The sequence below is a fragment of the Lates calcarifer genome, linkage group LG15 (assembly GCF_001640805.2).
Source record: "Lates calcarifer isolate ASB-BC8 linkage group LG15, TLL_Latcal_v3, whole genome shotgun sequence".
NCBI lineage: Eukaryota > Metazoa > Chordata > Actinopteri > Centropomidae > Lates > Lates calcarifer.
The window spans coordinates 20,003,273-20,024,880 of record NC_066847.1 but is presented as its reverse complement, the minus strand read 5'-3'; the positions used below and the strand labels follow the sequence as shown (position 1 = coordinate 20,024,880).

At 41.0% G+C, this 21,608-nt stretch overlaps 2 protein-coding genes across 2 annotated transcripts in view; one reads left to right on the top strand and one right to left on the bottom strand.

The window, feature by feature from the left end:
• Positions 1 to 21,608, top strand: part of rpl34 (ribosomal protein L34) — a 750,063-nt gene that overhangs the window by 60,917 nt on the left and 667,538 nt on the right. The gene's annotated exons all lie outside the window — the stretch shown is intronic.
• Positions 5,065 to 21,385, bottom strand: LOC108892605 (synaptopodin-2). The gene is made up of 4 exons (XM_018690262.2): positions 21,205 to 21,385; positions 13,921 to 14,072; positions 12,067 to 12,854; positions 5,065 to 10,246 (listed from the first exon to the last, which is right to left on the bottom strand). The coding sequence occupies exons 1-4, from the start codon at positions 21,310 to 21,312 to the stop codon at positions 6,402 to 6,404; spliced, it is 4,893 nt and encodes a 1,630-aa protein (XP_018545778.1). The 5' UTR covers positions 21,313 to 21,385; the 3' UTR covers positions 5,065 to 6,401.

Here is a 21,608-nt window from a genome sequence, read left to right as displayed (position 1 = left end):
TCATTGGTATTTAGTTCTCAAGCGGAGGGGTGACTAAATTTAGAGTGCTGCCACTACCGCTCCCTTTCTCACCATGTATCCTTCTGTGTGGTGTTATTACAGTACCTCAGCATAGTCTATCAGCTGTCAGTGATTCTCAGCAATAGTTCAAAGTTATAAGAACATTGTATAGCATAATGGTAGCAATTTATATCACATTTATATTACCAACTATATACAGTTAAAAGTCAATTCAAATGGACCCATTTGGAGTATGAGGGGTGGTGTCAATGAAAGGGTATTTAGTACATCTGACAAAAAATAAAACAAAAAACACTGGTCTATTTGAATCCCGCTTGGCCCACTATGGTTCACCTATTCTGTATTCACCATGAGCATTACAGTACAAGGGGCAATCTGTTGTAATCTTGCAACTTTGCAAATATACATGAACTGAAAAAGCACTAAAGGGATGAAAACACCCTTGGAAACCACTGACAAAGCTTTAACATCAAAAATAAAGTTGTTTCAGCTGCATTTGTATTTATCGGTGCTCCAGACTTGCAGTGCACAGCCAACAATAAATATATTTGGTGACATCCAGCATGGGAACATGGCCCCCTCAGGGCCTGCAGACCAATCAGATACTATTTGTTTTAAATACCATCATGTGATATAGAAGAGACTGAGGCCTAATAGAGTGCACTCACCTTATAATCCAGTTGCAATGTTTTAATTGACCTTGCTAAATTTAATTTCCCTTCTATATATTTCTTTACTTGTTCATATTCCAATTTAGCCTCCGCCCTTTTAATAGCATCTGAATCCTGCAAAGTGTTTTCCAAATCTAAATTGGTAGGGAAATAATTTCTGTTTATCGTCTTCCTCTGTGCCCTTATCTCTCATTCTCTAATGGTTCAGCTACAGTAGGTACCCACTGTTATTATGTAACTGGTGGTCACCATGGGAACAATCCCCCACCAACCCCTTCCAACCCCCCCTCCGCTGAATACAGACGGAGTGACTATTGAAGACAACACATCATATAAAAAGCTTCATGGGATGGTACAGCAAGCAACAAATGGCCCAGAGCAAAGTATTTCATGCTTGGAATAAAGAGCAAAGAGCACAAACACACAGTGCACTTTGTGAAATAGTGCTATTTTGCTGTATTTATTTTGAAAAATGCTTCATGTGAAACTATATCTGAATTAGACTGAAGCAGATATTGATTACTAGTATAGCATTAAAACCATAATAAGTGTTGTTGGAATGGAAACAATACAGTGAAATTGTCACAGATACACTATAGCATGTCAGGATGCTCACTAAGTCAGCTGAGACACAACACAGTCCTGTGTGATAAGTCTTATTTATGTTTATGAGATTGCTTGGTGAGAACATTAGGACATTATGTACACTCCATGGAAACACCAACCTAGTTTTAATCTTCAGAGATGATTGCAAGTCTATGGCAAAAGCCCAAACCAAACACAAGCCACAAATTCATCACATACTGTAAGCAATTCTCCCACTGCCAGTAAACCTATCATAGACTAAAACAAAATCTTTTTTCGTATGATTATGATTAATCAGTGTTCCTTGATTCTACAATGCCACTGTCTTTCCACGTACTGCATCTTATCTTTTCATATACAATGGATTGCAATGTGACAATTTATTTGTTTTTCCAGGTGGCCAGCAAAAAAAGTGAAATGGTGGAAAACCTGAACCAGTTTTAGCCTCTCATCTTCCCTCTCTCTCTCTGAGTGGTTAGCGGCCACATGCTAATGCACTAATTAAAATGCACCTGGTAAATAAGTGAATTAATCTCACTTATCAGAGCTTACATAACAAGATGTCCGCCCACAACATGTTGAGTTATAGCACTAACCTTTCTCCAAGTTTTAATCCCCACTAATGCATCACTAATTGCATTCTGACAGTAAAATGATTTCCTGATCTGGAAGCATCACAAATATAGCCATCCTCAAGTTTCATGGATTGAGAATCAAACAGAAACCAGTAAAAAAAAAAAAAAAAAAAAAAAAAAAAAAAGAGGGAAAAAAGTGCACATTCACTGCAAGAACCAGCATGCTAAATACAAACACCCACAGCAGAAAATCAAACCAAGATGCACAGCAAATCCACAAGCTCAAAACAATCTTTACCTGCAACTTACTATAAGGTGGGTAGATTTCTCTCCCTTAGCATCCTCACATATCTCTTTTCTCAGGACACCATAATTAACTATGTTGTATATTTCGAAAGGTTAACTGAAAAATCAGCTGTCACCATTATCTCCAGATATACTGTTTCTATGTAACCACCCAAAACCATCCACTTATTCAGCACTTAACATGCCCATTTACACTCAGTATATCCATTCTAAACAACATACACATTGCTTTACATGATAAAGTACAGACCCACTTCAGTGTATTCACCAAGCTAAATAGCTGTCACTTAAATGTTACTGAAATCACTTTTGAAGTCTTCATACATTGTTAGAATAATCATCTCTCTTCACATTTGATTATGGCATGCAAACATTTCATCTGACTCCTTTTATAGTAAAGATTTAACAGAAAAACATAGAAAGCATTTTTTAAAATGTAGTAGCATCAAAACCAGGAGATCTCCAGCAATCTTTCCAAATGTCCACTTCATTGTGTATTTGCTCACTACTCACTCATAATATGGTTTGTTTAGATATTGATGAATTAAAAAAAGAAAATGCTCAACTTGTACTTGCATGTGTTATGGTCACAAAGGTTGTGTTGTATCCTACCGTTTCCAACTCCAAGTGCTGCTGGTGTACACAGACTTGTAAGTTTGCTTTCCCAGGGGCCTCTTATACTCGGTGGGAGACACTGAGGCTCCCAAGTTTGCCTGTGTCACAGACGTCTGAGGCTGCCACTGTCTGGGCAGGGACCTGTAACCAGCATGACCAGCGGGAGTGGAGACAGCACTCTTTGTTGGAGACAGAAATGATGGCAGGGGAGCTCGACTCGGACTGCGGCTTTGACTCTGGCTCCAAGTCTGGCTGCCTGTTTTCTGCGGGGCTTGGTACGACACCCTGGCCTTCCACTCTGCTGGCGGCTCTGGCAGTATTTTGCGCTGGGCTGCCAAGCGGATGTTTGAGGCAAGGGTTTGGTGGAGGTTCTGGGAAGCAAAGGCTTCATCCACCAGACCCAGAGGATGCCGGGAAGCGGCCTCCCAGGGTGAAAGGGGTTTGTGGCCCTTCTCCAGCCAGGATGCCTGCCTTGTTGGGGGAGTTGTGGTGGCCCAAGTCGTTGGCTTGGGGGAAGAAGAAGCTGAAGCTGATTTCTGGCCTGTGGATGGTACTCTGGCTGGTGGGGAAAGGGAGTAGCTCCTGCCAAGGGCCTGTAAAGAAAGATCCAGACATGTTTATTTTAGTAAGGGTTCATTTCTGTTTGGCAGGCTGGCCCTCCAGCCAAATCAAATCAGCCTGGAAATAATGGAAAGTAGAATAGCTGTTCGTCAACACATTTCTTTTCAGTGCTATGATAATCAAATATTGTATTTCAAGTTTGAAATGTACTCTGTTTTATTCTTTATGTTTAAATATGCGATTGAATATTAAGATCTGAAAAAAGCTAGCAAAATAAACTGACTGTTAAAGCTGTTTAAAGCTCTATGACACTTATTGTCATTAAACCTATTGTGGACTTAATCGTCTATTAAGCCTCCTCAACCCAGTGCTTTAGCATTTGTCCATACACAGTGGACTATTTTTCAGAACAACTGGCTTACAGAGTGCATGGGCTTACCAAAGTAAGCCACACTCAGCTCCTCCTCACTGGATCTGATTTGCTAGACAACAACTCTTTGAAAGTATAATAGTGAAAGTGCTAAATGCTTAATAGTAAAATCTCCATTGTGACAGCCAAGGGTTATGTGGGGTGAAAAGGCACCTCTGTAACATTCATTGCCTTTGACAATACATTGTGTTAGATATGGTAGACATGCAGAAAAGGCAGTGCTGCCATCATGTGGTGAAAGATGTGTAAGATCAGCAGATGGCAAGAGTCGACAGGATTCAAAGAGCAGAATAGAGGAGAATACAGTCATAAAAAAAGACAGATGTGGCTAAATGAGTCAAGGGGAAATAAATTCTCTGCTGACTCAGGTATCTGGTAAGTCTAAATGCCTGCAGCAGTGTTATTGTGGATTAAGGCAGACATAAGAATAGATGAGTAGATTAGTAGATAATATGAAGGGGTTTGACCATATATCTGCCTCACACTGTTTATGTCTAAAGTACATTTGAGAGTGCAACTAGTATCTTGTAAGTAAATATTCATTGCTTTTATTTATTTATAAATAACACAAGCATTTCAATATAATTTTGTCTTCAGAGTGCACTGAAAATCAAACATGGCTGAGATAAAGATACATGTGTAATCAACCAATAAGGCAGTGGGGGTCAACACTAGCCATGTGAGTAGGAATCAAATTCCCCCAGATATAGCCACAGAAATCTGCCAACTTAACACACCATTTGATATGAAAAAATTCCACTTAACAAATAACTGCCCTTCCTGAAAATGCAATACACAGATATACATTTCAGCAGGGGCCCACTCACTTGACCTCCAGAATTATCCAGTGAGGTCTTCTATAGTTGGTGAAATTACCAGTCTAATAATACCCTTCATAATACCCTTCATACCCTGCATAATCAGGTAGTCATTCTGCAGGAATGTACTTCTCAAGCATTCACCTGAAAATGTAGGTGATTCCAGTAATGAGGTGTTTCTGGCTGATGTTAACAAGCTCTAGAGTGTAAACTGTATTTCATTTTACTGTTAGAAACTGATTCATTTTGAAAGATAGTGGGTGTAAGTGTTAGTCTAATGTAATGGCACTTCAGCAGAAACTGAGTGGTTTGTAACTGAAATCCAATCCACATTTTTGTCTGAGCAAATATAGAAAACCTTTGTCAGTATTTATAGTGCAGGTGGAAAAGTGGTGAAATTCAGCAAGATGAAAAGAAAAAGAGACTAGAAATAGAAGGAACCCAAAAAGCATGCTCAAAGGACAAAAGAAAGGAAAGCCAAACAAGGATAAAAGACATTTTAATGGCACTGCAGTGAATCGTACAGAAAGTGCACGATGAGGAGAAACACACAAAGGAAAAGGAAAAAGAAAAGAACACAAAGAACAAAAGCAGCCCTGTACCAAAAATATATTTGTGAACATTATTGGGCTGGTCATCCTTTCAACAATTCTTCTTTTGTATATTATTTATCATCTCTTTATATAAAACAAAAGCAGGAGAAGATGCATGGAAGAGTGAGGATAGGAGAGTGTGCAATACTACATTACACCACAGTTTTCTGTTATTAGGAAAAAAATATACTATAGAGGCATGAGAGATAGTAGCTTTCACTCAAGGCTTAAGTTGAAATTTAAGCCTACTATCTCTGGACCTCAGCACTCCCTCTCATGAGTTTAAATATAGTACCTAACATGATGCAACAGCTGGTAAAAAGCTTAAAATAAAACTAACCCACTTAGGTGGGTGCCATGGAAAAGACACTAGGGAAAAGCACTGAGGAAAAATGTTTACTAATAAAGCATTTGAAGTTTAACCAAGCCAGTGTTAGTTGTCACTTTTTGTAAGAAGTACTGCTGTATTCTCCAGCCTTTACTTGAAACTCCACAGAGTTGTTACATAATCCCTGTACTGACATCACTGACATTGCAAATTTAGCTTTCTGCTTGGTATCATTACACCCGACAGCTCCCACCCTTCTTCCTCACTACTTTATTTCATTTGCACTTAAGTTATTTATTTATTGGATTTTGGTTGTATCTTTTTCATTTGTTTATCAAACAACATTAGACACATTTAGCATTTTCTTCATTTCAAAAATCAACTTCCTATGCTTACTGTCTAGTACCATTCCCTTCTGATTTCTTTTTTCCTTTTCTTTTATCTTTCAGTTCACACTGAGAATCATGCTCCCCTACATTCATATATTGCCACCATTTTAAATTCTTTCAATAAAATTACATTAATTTATATGATTTTCCATAGAGAATTTATACTGTATATATCCATTTATAGTGAAATATCCATATGCATCATTTTTAGCATTCATAGATGCTAAAAGTTCATTTTGGCACCTGGTGTCTGATAAGATATACTTACATACCTTTTTTTATTCCTATGTTCTTAATTTGTTTGGGATGTCATACACATTAGCTATCAGAACTTAAAAAAAACCATCCAACTCTGTCCTATGACAATAACATGAGCAGATGGAGGTGTGGAGTAGTAGTCATTACAAAAGCTATTGTATAAGCTCAAAATATTTCACTTGGGAGTAGACTGCAAGAGCATCAACCCTGTGATTTAAGCCAACACCAAGTATGTCATGATTCCACCAGAATCACTCTTTATCAACTGCTGTAGGCTTCCACACCTGAGCTGAGCTCTTTTTAGCTGTAAATTTAGGCTTAGGAGCAGCTACAATGTTGCCACCTGATGCAGATTCAGGCCTTGCAGCCACAGGGAAACTAGGAACAACATAGCTACTGGGAGGCTGCGGCTGGTAAGGTACTGAGGGAGTTGCCAGGTAGGGAGGGCTGCCTGCTGGTTGGTAAGGAACCTGCGGTGCCTGTTGATAGGGAGGGTTTGGAGACTGAGGAGCTTGGGGATGATAAGCAGGTGGGGTGGGTTGTTGATACTGTTGGTTATATGCTTGCTGGTATGGCCCAACAGGAGGTTGCTGATAAGTATTGGGAGGAGCATAAACATTAGCTGGGGTTTGCTGGTAGTGGCCATCATGCATCATTGGTTGCATTGGCATCCCATAGGCCTGCTGGGGGTATGGAGCATTAAATGGTGCAGCTGGCTGCATGGAAGCCATTTGCTCATATCTAATTGGCTGGTTTTCAACAGGTGGGTTGGGAGGTGAACGGTCGGGCTTTGGGGCAGGGGGCTTGGGAGCCTCTACTGCTGGGCCAAAGGTAAAGAGAGAGGAACTGAGTTGATAGGGTTGATGCTTCATCACATCTATAACATTGAGGGGTTTAGGGGCAGGTGTTTGTTTCTCTTTGCCTTTTTTCTTGGCTTTGGATGAGGGACTATTTGAAGGGGGCTGCTTTGTTGCTGCTGGGGGATAAGAAGGGGACTGAATAGGATTATACGCCCGTGGAGGTGGAGCACGTACATTGGGAGTATATTTCCACTCATTTGGTAAGGAAGCAGCTGGCGAAGTTGACCGGCTTGCCTTGTTTGCTTGAACAGTCTCAGAGTCCACAACAAACTTCTCCATACGAGACTGCCTCTTCGCAAACATATCAGCTCCTTTCCCTCTGACGGCTGGCATCTCAAAAGCTGAACCCTGTGATGATGGGTTTAAGACGGTGGCCATTGGGTTGATGGGCGACGAATCTCTTTGACTAATGGTAAAAGAGTGCATTCGCTGTGGTGGAGGTGGTGGGGTGCGGTTTTGTGGGGCATTTTGTGGTGGATGCCAAGGTTTTGGAGATGGACGAGTGTTAACCAGTGATGTGGAAATGGGTGTTTGCTGTGACTCTGGGGCCCAGGCATTGACAGGTGTCTGGGGCTGTATCTGAGCAGGAGTCCAGGCTGTATTCATTGGTGGCTGTGGTGGAGTCTTTGAAGTGGATGGTTGCCAGTTTGGCTGTGGCGTGGATTGGGGTGGAACCGTTTGAGCCCAAGGTGGCTGATGTTGGGCTGGATTTTGCTCTTGAGCCCAAGAATTCATGGCATGCTGACCATGTTCTGGTGGAGGCTGGGCCCATGGTGGTTGGGACTGAGCCTGGGCAGGTACTGGTGCCCATGGATTCAAATTGGCTTGAGACTGTGCTTGAGGTTGTGCTTGGGCTGCTTGCATCCAAGGTGGCTGAGCTTGGGCTTGAGCTTGTGATGAAGGCCATGCATCAACTGAAGGCTGCTGTTGCTGTTGAGGCTGAGCTGAGACCCAAGGTGGTTGAGGTTGACCTGAAGCCTGGGCTTGTGGCCATGCTTGTTGTGGAGCCTGATGCTGTGGTTGCTGAACCCATGGTGGCTGTGGCTGGGGTAGCTGGGATTCTGGTGGAACCTGTCGAACCCAGGGAGGTTGTGCTTGGGATTTTTGCTGGGGTTGTTGCATCCATGGTGGTTGCTGCTGAGTGTCTGTCTGTGATGGCTGTGCCCATGGGGCCTGGGCTTGCTGCTGCATTGGTTCTTGAGGTTGACCCCAAGTTGGTTGCATTTGCTGCAGATGTGGCTGCTCATGAGAGTGCGTCCAGGGTGGCTGAACCTGTGGCTGAGGCTGTGGCTGCTCTTGAGAGTGGGCCCAGGATGGCTGAGGATGTGTCTGGGGTTGTGCTTGCTCTTGAGGCTGACTCCAGGATGGCTGAATTTGAGGGCTCCAAGTATTTGTGGGGGGTTGAGGCTGTGCCTGGGTCTGAGTAGCCTGACGGGTCATCCAAGGTGGCTGTGATGGGGGCTGACTTGGAGGTAGTCCCTGGGGTTCCACTTGAGCTGGATGCCAGGAATTAGTAGATGGCTGTGGTAGTTGTGATTGTCCTGCAGCCCAGGTAGTCACAGGAGCAGCCTCAGGCTGTAGTGTAGAATTGATATGACCATTTTCCTCCTGGGCTGTCACTTGCAGAGGCTGTTGTTGAGATTTGGGCTCTGGGAGAGTCCATGTGTGCTGCTCCTCTGTGGTAGTGCTGGCAGGAACTTCCTGGGGGGCAGGAGGGGGAGAGGGCTCAGGAGCAGGTGCAGGGGTTGGCTCTAGTTCTGGAGCAGGGGTAGTGTCTGCGGTGGGGGCTACAGCAGGTGTGGATACACTATTTTCAGCACACTGAGCCATGGCCTGGTTGGTCAATTCTATCTGTGATGACCAAGGAGGAGAGTTGGGGTTGATCACAGGCTTTGGAGCCACTGGTGGAGGAGTCTTATGTTTAACTCGTGAGGACTGGAGGAAATTACAAGCCTCAGCCCCAAGGCTAAGGTAGTCTTCCTCAGGTCCTGACTCAAAACCCAACTTCTTATCACTTCTGTTGAGAAGGTTAAGTAATGCTGGGTTAGGTGATACTTTTGGTGCTTCCTTAAATGTGAACATAGGCTTGGCAGCATTTCTCCTCTTTGCATCCAACAAAAGGCCAGTCTTAATTGCAGGGGTAGAAATGCGCTCATCGCGGGAAGCTATCTGCTCTCCTTGGCCCACAGAATCTTGATTGGTCCCACTCATTGCGGGAGAATAAGGGGTAGTTGCCATGTTTTCTACTGAGAAAGGTTTTGCAGTGCGATTGCTGAAAGAACTCTGCATTTCACAGGTTTGATGTTGGACTGTGCCATTGATGTTTGTAGCATATTGTTGCATTTGCTGTTGCTCATGATGATGTTCTTGCTGCTGCTGATACATTTGCTGTTGTTGATAATGTTGCTGTTCATACTGCTGTTGCTGATACTGTTGTTGGTATTGTTGCTGCTGTTGGTAGTTCTGTTGCTGTTGTTGGTAGTTCTGTTGCTGCTGTTGGTAGCTCTGTTGCTGCTCTTGGTAATTCTGTTGTTGCTGTTGGTAGCTCTCTTGTTGCTGCTGGTAGTTCTGTTGTTGCTCATAGTACTGTTGTTCTTGGTATTGCTGGTACTGTTGTTGGTGTTGATTTTGTTGGTGTATGTTTACATCCATGTAAGCATGGCCCTCTGTTGTGGACTGCATGTAGGAGTGCTCCACTGTCTTCTTTTCAGTCTCCTGCACTCCTTCCACGGGAATCCCCTGGCGCCTAAGCTCCTCATGCTCAGCGGAAATCTCATCCATCCTCTGACGCCGTTGGGCAAACATTAGGGCACCCTTGCCCTTGGTTTCAGGTAAACATTCCATCTCTGCTTGGTTATTCAGGTTCCTCTCAATCTCAAGGAGACCCTTATCCCAGTTGATAGTTAGCACACCTTTGCTACTATGGGCATTAGTGAGGAAATGCTTATTTATTTCAGAATCGTCAGGAGCCACAAGGGTAAACTCAACAGTGTGGGTTTCTTGTTTGTCGTCTTCGTTTTCCTCGTCCTCCTCGTCACTGTACTCTTGTTCGTCTTCTCCTGTGCCGTAGCTCACAAGTGTGTATTTCTTGGCCCTCTGCCGATGTTTCTTGAACATCAACACCCCCTTGTTGTTGGGGTTGGGCGGGGCAGCCGTGAGGAGGAGAGCAATACGCTTACATTTGGACTTGGCCTCCTTCACCTGCTTCTCAGACAGACTCTCGCTGCGCCTGAGCCCTGTAGAGAGAAGAAAAAGGAAGACCTCAGAGCTTAGAAACAGGAGTCATAGGAACAATTTAATCTAAAATTATAGGCATTAATAATTTACAGTGAAGATAAGACTACAACAAAACAATGTTAAACATTTAATATGTTTAAAATGTTTTGGAAAAAATAAAAAACAGCTTGAAACAGCTTGCTTTTTAAACAACTTAGTACTTTTCAGCTTTTTAATCACTGACTTAAGGACAACTTCAAGGCTGTCCTTGTACACTGTATCTACACTGATCAAGTAATTGGAGTTGACTAAATTACCTTAAATTATGAACGTGGAAAGCTATTTTTAGAACATGCTCATCCTGAAGATCAGCCAGAAAATAAAATGATATTTTTTTCATCTAAATCACATTTAGTTCAGCACTCATTTGAGGAGTAAAAATAGAGCTTGTACAAATAACATGGTGACAGGTCAAAATTAAGTTTTGAAAACAAAGTTAAGCAAGAAACAAAGCAATGTTACAATGAGCAACCTTCTGTAAAAACTATGTTATACATACAATGTGCCCAGTAAACTCAGAAGCAAAAATGACCACAGACTAATAAATGATTAGTGCTACATGTTCTGTAGTTGAACTGATGTGAACACACAACAAAAACTAAGCTATTAATTAATTCCTTCACATGAGGAATAATACACTCCATATATTCTTAGTCCACATATATTATATTCACTTTTATCTACATACTTTTCTTCATTTGTTATTGTATTACTCTAAATTTGCTCATTCAGTTGAACACACATTATCAGTCTGTAAGGCAGTTATCAAATTCCCTGACCCATGTCTAATATCCTCATTTGTTCACAATGCACTACATTAAATCAGTTGTTAATCCCCATAAAGTAGCCAGGGAAATAAGAAAGATTTTAGATAGCCTGCATGCAGTAAATTCACAAGGACAGGGCGTCTTTACCAGTCCTTATCTGTAAGTTCACAAACTGTCTACTTAAAAATCTTCTGTTCTTTTTGAAACTATCACATTTGCTGATACTTAGGGCAATTCGACAACAGACATCACACCACAACCACTTTCTCAAACCATCCAGCAATGCAGTGCTATAATAAAATAACAAGTAGCCTTACTTTGTTATATTCCTGCAAGACTAACCTGAAGGTGGAGAAGACAGCGGGAGTGAGCAACAGACTCACTTTTTTAGCTCAGTTAAAGCACTCAGTTTGAAAGGATCAGGTAACGGGGCTAGGGGGAGCACATGCTGGTGTCTGTCAAATGGCTACTTCTGCAGGCATCATCAGCGTGCTGGTGTTATATTTATGTCTTCTACACAGCTCAGAGGAATGCCTCAGTAACCATATTCACCATCAAGCCTCTTCAAATGGATAGCTTGAGATGTTTTAGAAAGAGTAGCATCTCCTCATATATGATAAATTCAACATCCTTTTATCTCTTTCCCTTTAGATTCTTTAAATTTAGCTTTTGTTGACTGCCACAATCCTATCTGCTGTCTGCCCTCCCACAACCACTTTCATTCTGTTGTAATTCAGGTTCAACCCGGATGTATCTGCTTCCATTCAAAGGAATGAGCTCCGTCTTCCAACTGCAGTGAGAGACACATCCTATTTTGAGGAGTATACACACCGGACCATCAGGCTTTGGAATGCATACATGTGGTTGACAAATGCAATTTAGTGACCTATTAGCTTGCAGATTCTCCCTTGAAGAATAGAACCTTATTACCCACACACTCCACGCACAGAGAAAAATAATGCACACCAAGATGTGTTACATGATACAGATGGAAATAGTCCACAGGTACTTACTGGCATGTCTTGCCCGATGCTTGTTAGGTTTGTCTTGATCCCCCTCAGAATCAGAGTCCTGCTCTTCTGCTGGTGTCGCCTCATCTGAGGGAATTCCAAATGAGACAGTATAGGACCCAGGAACTCCCTCGGAGTGCCCTCCTCCTTCCTCTACTTCACTTTGGGATCCAGCACTTCCACTGACTCTGGGGCCACCCACAGTCAGGATGCCCCTCCCAGCTCCTGATGCTGATGGCTGCTGCAAAATGACCTCCACCTGCCCCAGCATTGAAGGGGAGCTGAGCACCACCCCATGCTGGCTGAGCGGTTCTCTAACGGCACATGGCGTGCACTGTGACACGGTGGTTGTATGGACAGTCTCGACAGCCTCTCTGTTTGAGAGTTCCCCCTCAATCCCACGAGCGCTCCCAAGAGAGGTGCAGGCCATGTCATCCAACGTTTGCTCAGAGAGGGACACCTGGAGCTCAACCATGTCGCCAGGGGAGAAGCACCGCTGTACTTCTTTTTCCTTATAAGCAAGCTCCTGGCTTCTCTGATCATTAGATGAGGGAACATGTAGCTGGGTGCAAAGCAGCTGGGGTCGCTTGGGAAACTCTGTGTCGCTGTCCACCTCTCCATAGTAGGCCTCATCCTGGGATTCAGATATGTAGAGTTCCCTTGGGCTTTGGGATCTGTGCTTTGGGGAGAAGATGTGAAGGGTGGTGCTCTTTAAAGCATCACCAGAAGACTCCCTCTCACCACAGTATGTCTCTTCTGATTCATAGTCCTCAGACTGAATGGAGCAGTATCTGCCAGAGAAGAGGGGGAGAACAGCAATGGGTGATTGGGGCAACTTTTCTTGGTTCTATGGCTAATGTTGATTATTAAAATTAATAGTTAAATTAAAAGTTTTTGTTTTGATCATTAAATGAGCAATACATCATCACTGAAGACTGGAGGTTGTTTAGAAAGTAAAGCCCATCTTCCACTGCTGAAGTTGTCAAGGTAATAAAGTCGATTTAATCTACAAGCAGCAAGTCAAATGAAAGGGTCTGAGCTCTGATGTGGAAAGTAGTCACGTCTCAACATCACTCTATCTAATTTCTACTTTCAAGGTCAGTGAAGAATAGCATGAATGCCAGAATGTCATTATCTGTGACTGTTATGATTGAATTGAAGTCAATTAGACCTCATTGGATTAATCATTTCCTCCAAATGCTAGAGAGTGGGATATCATACTACATTTTGATAATGACAAGCTGCGGTCATCTGCTCCTCATATCCAGAAGCAATCTTAATATAAATCATGTACAGGGCTTATTGTCTTGTTATAGCCACAAAGAACACTGCTTTAAATCAGAGAAGAACTGGATTCAAGGACTGTCTTCAACTTTAATATACCTTCAAACCTAGTAAATATCTCGCTGCGGTTAAGGGATATTATGGCACACGCAGCAATATTTGAAGACATGTTGCACTGATAAACTCATTGGTAGCCCACTGCCCACTGAGTAATGGCTAAGCAGCTGCATGTCAATCAGATGCACAAATCTGTCACACCTTGGCGAAGCCAGTTAGAAGGACAGTGTGGCTAACATACATTAAGTCACCAACACAGACATAGACAGACATATATACATACAGTACATGCACAGACAGTCAGAGGTTCACTGAACTATATAAAAGGGTGCAGGCCATAAAACAAAACAACATTCTATCTATATGCTAATGCAGCAGTGACAGAATTATTTTGCATCGCTGTTGTGAGCACAAAGGACCTATTGCGTGGCTCAGTTATCATGATACACAGATATTGCAGTGTTAGTGAACATACAGACGTTTTCAAACGTGATGTTGTGTTTTCTGTATCACTACCTTTTGAGAAGCAGCTGCAGGCAGTCTATCGATGTGTCGATGAGGGCAAAGGCTCGTAAGAGGGTGAGATCAGCGCATGGCTCTCCATTGAGTGACACCACCTCATCACCTTCCCGCACTCCAGCCAGGAAGGCACGGCCACCTTCTTCTACCTGTGGACAACAATATCACAGTCAGAGGATAGAAAACAACTAAAAAAAACATATCACGTACTGGGTTAGTGTCCATTCCCACCTAAGTCAACTCAGAGGAGAAGCATCAGTTAATAGTATCCACAACACCTAGTGACCCCAGAAGGCCCAGCCTTGTCACAGCAGAGCTATAACAGTGCTGCTATTTACAGGAAGCCAAAATAAATAATCACTGAAATGTTGTCAGGTAGTACTGAGGTAATAATACAGAAACCTCTCCCCTGGGTCACAAATCCATTTTGATCTGGGGAACAAGAGGACAATAGTATTTTATCAGTATTTTGAGGTTATACAAAGGCATTGAGATACATGACTCTCATGAGAACAATACGAGAAAACAAACAGTGGTTTATGTTTAGAACTAAGTTCAATGCAGTGTTGAAAGAAAAAATAGGGAATCCTAGGAATGCTAAAAAGGCAACGTGTGACTTGGATTGAGCTCAAGCCATGCATGGATGATAATGTGTGCAGAGGCCAACAATTTCCTGTGACAGCCTATGTGACATACATCCTAAGTGAATCATATGAAGACATGTATTTAGACAGGATTATCATTTTAGAGATATTAAATGACAACATGGGAGATGAGGTTGTGGCCTTTTATCCAAATCAATTCAAAACATTTGGAAATTAACCCTAAATCATATGCTCAACAAGTCACTGTAGAGTCAAGCAATAACTACAGTGTATATTTAGTGTCACTGACATAGACATAGACTGGTTGTACGATAATAAATCTGGTAATTCTACCTTGTACTTTAACCATGCAGCTACGTGTTATAGCTATAGGCCAGCTGTGTTCAGATCCATTTAAAGGGCATCTCTTTACAGTGTTAAACTAATGACTGATGGTTTTGCGCCCTTGTAATTGGTTCCTGAGGCCTATAAAATGGTTCATTAATAAAAGGATTTAATATGGAGAAATACCCCATAAATTTTGCACAAAAGGCCACTTATACAGGCAAGGGGATAAATGATTACTTCAGGTCCATGCAATTACAGAATATGCTGTCAGGAAATATGTTAAGATTTTTTGCAAATAATACAAATAAACAGCTTTAAGTAGGTTAATGAGGTCCGTAATGCTTTGCTGGTTTCTTGAGACTGGTGATCACTTCAAAATGTCCTAATACTAGTGTGTGTTTTAACATCCGCTCCGTGACATCCCCAGTTTCATTCTCACCACATATAATCCCTCTCTCTCTTCCCCACGTTTCTTGCCTGTCAAGTGTCAAATAAAGACAAAACACCATTAAAATATTGGAAGAGATAATCCACAGCATCACCGCTCAATTCATTCAACATAATGAAGTCATGTATCTTACTCTATGTCCTGGTTGATTCCCCTCGAGGATTAATTTGCACATTTACACAGTAATGTTTATGATACGTCGGAGTCAATACAAGTTAACCTTTGACGACACTGAACATGAGTAAATGGCCACACTGCTCTGCCATCGATCACACTAATGTCCCCTTGCTGCCGTGGCAGCGCTCTCACACCATCACAAAACCAAAACAGTCTCCCTGGTTTCTTGTATTAAAGTTACCCAGAAAGACCTCCTGGCAAGCAGCGGCCACATAAATTGTGGAACAGCTCACAGCTCAGGCATTTTAAAAGTAAAAACAACCTTGGTTATCCATCTCTCTGTTTTTTAACAACACACATAAAGTGTAAATGATATTGTTGTTCTATGCTGGTTTATTGATGGAAATACCCAAATGGAATAACAAAAATTTTAAGATTAAAAATAAAATAGTAAGTGTTCCCATCCGGGGGCACGGTAATGAAATCAGGAATGGTAATGCTATTAATTTAAAAAGAAAAAAGGAAAGAAAAAAAAAGATGCAGACTTTATCATAAATATGCTTTACTTTTTAGAATTTGACACAAATACTGACTGTTGTCCCTCTCTGTGGACATGAATCCTAATCTAAAAACTTGCAGTAAAACAATCTTGTCACTAGAGGGCGGTGCGAACACACACACACACACACACACACACCGCTGAAGAAAGGAGAGGAGAATCCAAACACTGCACCTTATGTGCAAAAATATAGAATGATTTTGTTTTCCAATTGCAGAGCATAGATTAAGAAATGTACTTTTGATACTCCAAACAACAACAACAAAATCTAACAAAAAGCCACAGTCTACTATAAGCAACAATCAAGGCAATAAAATGAGACTATGTATACAAAAAATATTTTATGAGCTACTTTATAGAGCTGGTAACTTTCAGGAAAAGTCCTCTTTGACTCCATCCCTGAGTTTTTAATAGTTAACAGTGTGCAAACAGGCCCTATAAGGCAGCCTATGAGCCTGTCTATGGGGACTCACGCCTCACTACGGGGATGATGGTTCGTCTGGAACGCCACAGCAACCATTCATGCTCCAAAAAAGGAGGGGAAACCTTTGTCGTTTTCTCTCCTTGCAACACAAAGATATACAGACAGTCATGCAATGTTCAAAGGAGGCCAATACCACCTTAGCGTCTCAATCTTGTTGGTCTTAAACTGCTTGTAAAGAGAAAACCAGTTTGCAGTAATTGGGCTGGAAGGAATAACAAATAAATGCTACTGTAGGTGTCGGATGAGAGAGAGCATGAACATTGTTGGACAGTTTTTTCTAATGAAGTGCTTTCCAAAAATACCATTGCCCTGATCATTAGAATTTACATCATGTGGGGCTGCAATTACACAGCATCATGTGCTTGTGTTATCCTGGGTTGCCCATTATCAAATTATCTGTTTAATAGGCTTAAACACAACAGAAAATCACAGGAAATACGGGATTGTGTAATGTGTTCACCTAGCTCCCGGCAGTTCCTGCCCTTCACAGCTTTAAGCAATTATGTTTTTACATTTCACACAAATATTTTCCAGCTGCTTCACAGGTAGTACTTACACCATGTGTGGAGGATAGTTACATTTAATGTCTTCATTTACTCATCTATTCTTTTTTGGTCTTAGAGCAGAATATTTTCCACTGGAGAACCAGAAATTAAACTTATTGAAAACATATTGCATTGTTTCTTACTGAAAATATATTGTAATTAGGTGTTTTTTCAAGGAATCCAGTTTCCTTTATTATTTACTTTAATTTGTGTTGAGCAGCTTTACCCAAATGTTTCTTAAATTTGGTTTTCTGGTGTTGATTTACCTTGGAAAGTAGCCTACATGGATAATATGCTGATAGTATTGATAATATGAGTTATTTTGACAAGAAATGACTGACAGCACAGATGTTTACTTGGACAAACTTAACTGAGAAATAAACTACATGTGAATACAATTATGATTAAGTTGCTGTCCAAAGAAAACCATATCTCTCTAAATCTGGCAATGTTGAGTTGATAAAATAAATTGAGGGATAAAGTGTTCCTTTAAAGGTTTGTGAAAAGTCCTCTACTTTTTAAGCTAAATAAACCATTTGAAAAGCCATTGGGTTAGCTGAAAAATACATTGTCACAAAGCTTATGTAGACTGAAAATTTGACTTTTGGGGACACATGGTTTCTACAGAGCAGCAACCTAGTCCTATATATATATGTCATATTTGCAATATTGTGACCTGTGACAATCTCATTCATATACAGTATGTAGACATCATACTGTCACTATAACCATCACCTGCACTTTCAGGTGACGGGGAGAAAGATGACTCATAAATGTTTAACCATGATAAAAAGATGATATACCTCACTGGACTACAATTTAATTGCTTATTTTGAGAAATATAAAAACATTATTACAACACTATAATTGGGGATTTTTTATAATCTGGTGAGTCTAAAAGTCTTAAAGTCTAACATGGCCTCACTTCTGCATGGCAAAGGCAAGGAGCATTGACTGCCAGAAACACTGCAACTCACTATTATATCACCAAAACATAAAGCTGCTGGAGGATCGATCTTAATTTGTTAAGATGATGTGAAATGTAAAAGGGGGAAAATTAGCACAGTCATGGTCTGAGATCACCGCTCCCTCCCAGGACCAGGATGTAGATGTTTTGCCGAAAAACACAATGCCAAAACTCCAGTAATGGAAGGAACTGTGGAGCACTTTGTTTAGTGGGGGGAAAACAGCACTGAATGAATGAGGCAATGGCATTTTGCTGATTGCTTGGCAGCTTAATAAGGTTCCTATGGTGCACTATTAAGGCTGAAACATCAGCAACAAGAGCCCTCTTTGCTCTGTAAAGGGCAAGATAATCCAAGCAAAGAGGACTTCTAATTCAAGCTACGAAATGAATTCCTCCAAATTTAAGTATCATTTGGATAAGTTCATTTAACTGTAATTCATTTCGATGTGCAGACTCCAGCTAGCCCCTGAAGTTAACAACTTTGCAGACTTTTAGATTACATTTCCTTTGCTTTCAGCGATCCATAACTGATCTGATGCATGTTGACATTCCACATACCAAGATGACATACCTTAGTAATAGGAGGCCAAAATGTCCCCTGTTCAGGTTGGGATGATTTAAACTATTTCTTTTTCTGAGTATCTGTTTTGTATTAACACAGATTACATCACAAAGTCTTTTTAATTTTGCTAAGACATCCAATAAGTGTATACCATTGCTACAATAGATCAGACGTTAATTATTCTATGTTTTTCTAAAGGTGTGTTGGTGTATTTGTAGGTCAGGACTTGTAAAATGTTGTATCATGCAGTTTCTGTAGCTTTAAAAATAAAGTGACCTCATCAACTTTGTACTCAGGCCATGACTCCAACTAAGAAGAAAAATACAGCTTCCCTTATATGGAAAGAACCTTTTAAGAGTGGATACCCCGTGCCCTTACACTGTACTGCCTGTCAGTGCACTGAACAATCACTTTCTCTCAGGAAACACAACACAGTTTTCACTACATTCAGCAGAAGCTTTTCAAAAAAGCACATTTTTATCAGATACAGGAGAACCTCTAGCTTAAGAGTATTTGTCATGATTTTGGTATGTTTGCCTTTTTGACTTTTAACTAACAGACTTGGCTCTCTGTCCTTCCCACAAGAAGAGTTTGGAGATATGTTTAGAGTTATGCCTTCCAGATGAGGTGGACTAAAGCCCCCAGATGTCCTAGACTGAGGCATATGCATAATATGTAGCTACTTCACTTTAATAGGCAAACACTTAAATCCACTGTATTCACAAGACTCTTACATAACACACAAGAACACTTTTGAGGCTAAAACACTCTAAACACCACATTTATATCTAAAGTTTCAAGAGAAAGTTAAGTCTCAAACTGGCATTAGAGGTTGGGGAAAGGACAGAGGACTTTTGCAGTTGTTTTACTTACTGAACCTCACTGATGCTGCTACTTTTTGGCAAAGCCTTTTGTAAGGGCTATATTGACTCATGTTCAAAAGCATTTCAGTACAATGTACATAACTTTGTGGAGAATTTGCTTACATGAAAATGAACTGGCTTGTAAGATTGCAGTGAAACTATGGGGATTAGTTTGTGGAAAATATTTGATTAGATCTTGAAGTTGTCCTTAGCTTACATAAGTGAATTTGTCTTTATGTCTTTTTGTTTACTTACAGAAACAACTTCAACAGAGTGGAGGGGCATATAAAAATATATTTTTTGTGTTTTTACTCATTCTGTAAGTCACTCTCTAAATGCCAGAACCCAGAGATAAAGGATTTCTTTCTAGCCACTTATTCAATATAGAGAGACTTTTGTGCTGAGGAGTTTGGAAATAATATCTACATTCATCCAAAAATCACAATAAAAGTCACAAATAAACTTTCAATTGTTTGAAACAGGTCAAGTGTCTGTCATTAAAATGATCTATCGACGCTTTCTGAGTGCTTTCTTCAGCTGGAGCTTTGATGTCACAGGAATTCAGTTTAAGAAAAACATTTACATCTTCACTCTGTGGAGGACAAGTTGATGAGGGATCTGTACAGCTTGAGTACTTGTGAACATGCCTAACTATACCATATATAGAATCTCCACTCCAAAATAAAGGCACCTGTTTTCACCTTTCTCAGTGCACATATATAGCACTATGAAACGTTTTGAAACATTTCTTTCTGCATCACATGAGAAAAGTGAGGGTATGGTTGTACTATTTTAGCATTTTACACATTTAAGACATAATGTATTTCTTTAAAGATGAACTTAACAAAACGTATCTTAGGAAAATCTGAACTTTGAGATCTGAGCATAGCAAACCTATTTGTTTAGAGGTTCACACAGATACTCATTCACTATATTACAGCCAACCAGTTACAACCAGAAAGTAGACTAGTTTGTATTATAACTTATGCAGTTATAAATAACAATTACACAATGGGTAAAAGTATTATAAGCTAACATGGAAATTGTGTGATATATCATGCACTGTATGTAAATGCATCATAACAAAAGTGGCTTCATCACGAGAGGGCAGATGAAGTTACCTATAAGGTTTATTACCACACTATCAGGTTAAACAAATGTCATGTAGCTTAAGTGTTTGTACAACAGAAGCTAAAATTTCCCTAACCTGCCTCACTCTAACCTATCTGCATGTTCTCTCACAGTGATATCTGGTCATTTCTAAGTTTTAGTTGAACCTCCAATACCTTTTTTATTTGTTTGCAGTGGTACTCCTACATAACACACATACCTTTCACTCCTCAGGTCGGTTACTCGTCTGAATAATGCTTTGCTTTCTTGCTATAATCTTTGTGAGTGATAACAGATCACACCGCCCTCAGCTTCACACTCTCTCATGGCCTTGACCATATAAGGGTCCCGAGGAATCTCGCACCAAAACACAGCCAACGCACTCAAAAATGCAGTGACACGCACTGCTCCGAATAAATTTACTCCCTCCAGGGACTGTTCAACTTATGAAATATTTTTACCCGACCGATGACTCAACGAAACTGTATCAAAACTGATACCATTCAGATGGGGAATTTCAAAGATCTCCAACATCCAGCAAAAACATCAGTAAAACTTTCATTAAGTCACCATCTCTGCAGGGAGAGCCCAAGATTCTCAGATGATTCAACAGTGACAAAAGTCTGGGATAATTCTACTTAACCTCAAATTAATAAGTTTTTTTGAACACCTAGATAGATGGATAGACGGATACCTGGGAAACTAGGAAAGGTCTGTAGGATTCCCCCTCTCCTTGTCGCAGGGTGAATCCCCAGGGTGCACCACCACGCAGAGTTACGCAGATGTAATCCCCGGTGCCCATGCTGCGCACAGCTCCTCAGCCAAACCTCCACAGCGCGATCATCGAGCTGACAGCCAGACCGGCAGCACTTTGCAAAAACCCACCTCCACCACACCGCTGTATAGTCCCCATCATCTGAGTTCTCCCTGAGTCCAGCCCGCTTTGGAAAACGTCACAGCGCATAGACCCGCCTGCAGGCGTTGCATGCAACTGATGGTTTGTCCCGGAGAGCTCTCGTGGACTTTTACATTAAACAGTGGAAATAACAAACAGTGATTTTTGTGTATATGTAAAATGTAAATTCCTCCTTTTTAGGG

Bases quoted from the DNA above. Each gene is read 5' to 3' on its own strand.
- LOC108892605 (XM_018690262.2), bottom strand. From the start codon at position 21,312: ATGGGCACCGGGGATTACATCTGCGTAACTCTGCGTGGTGGTGCACCC. The intron at 14,073-21,204 runs GTATCCGTCTAT...TGTTGTCCACAG, and splicing joins GACCTTTCCTAGTTTCCCAG to GTAGAAGAAGGTGGCCGTGC. The intron at 12,855-13,920 runs GTAGTGATACAG...CTTCTCTGGCAG, and splicing joins CTGCAGCTGCTTCTCAAAAG to ATACTGCTCCATTCAGTCTG.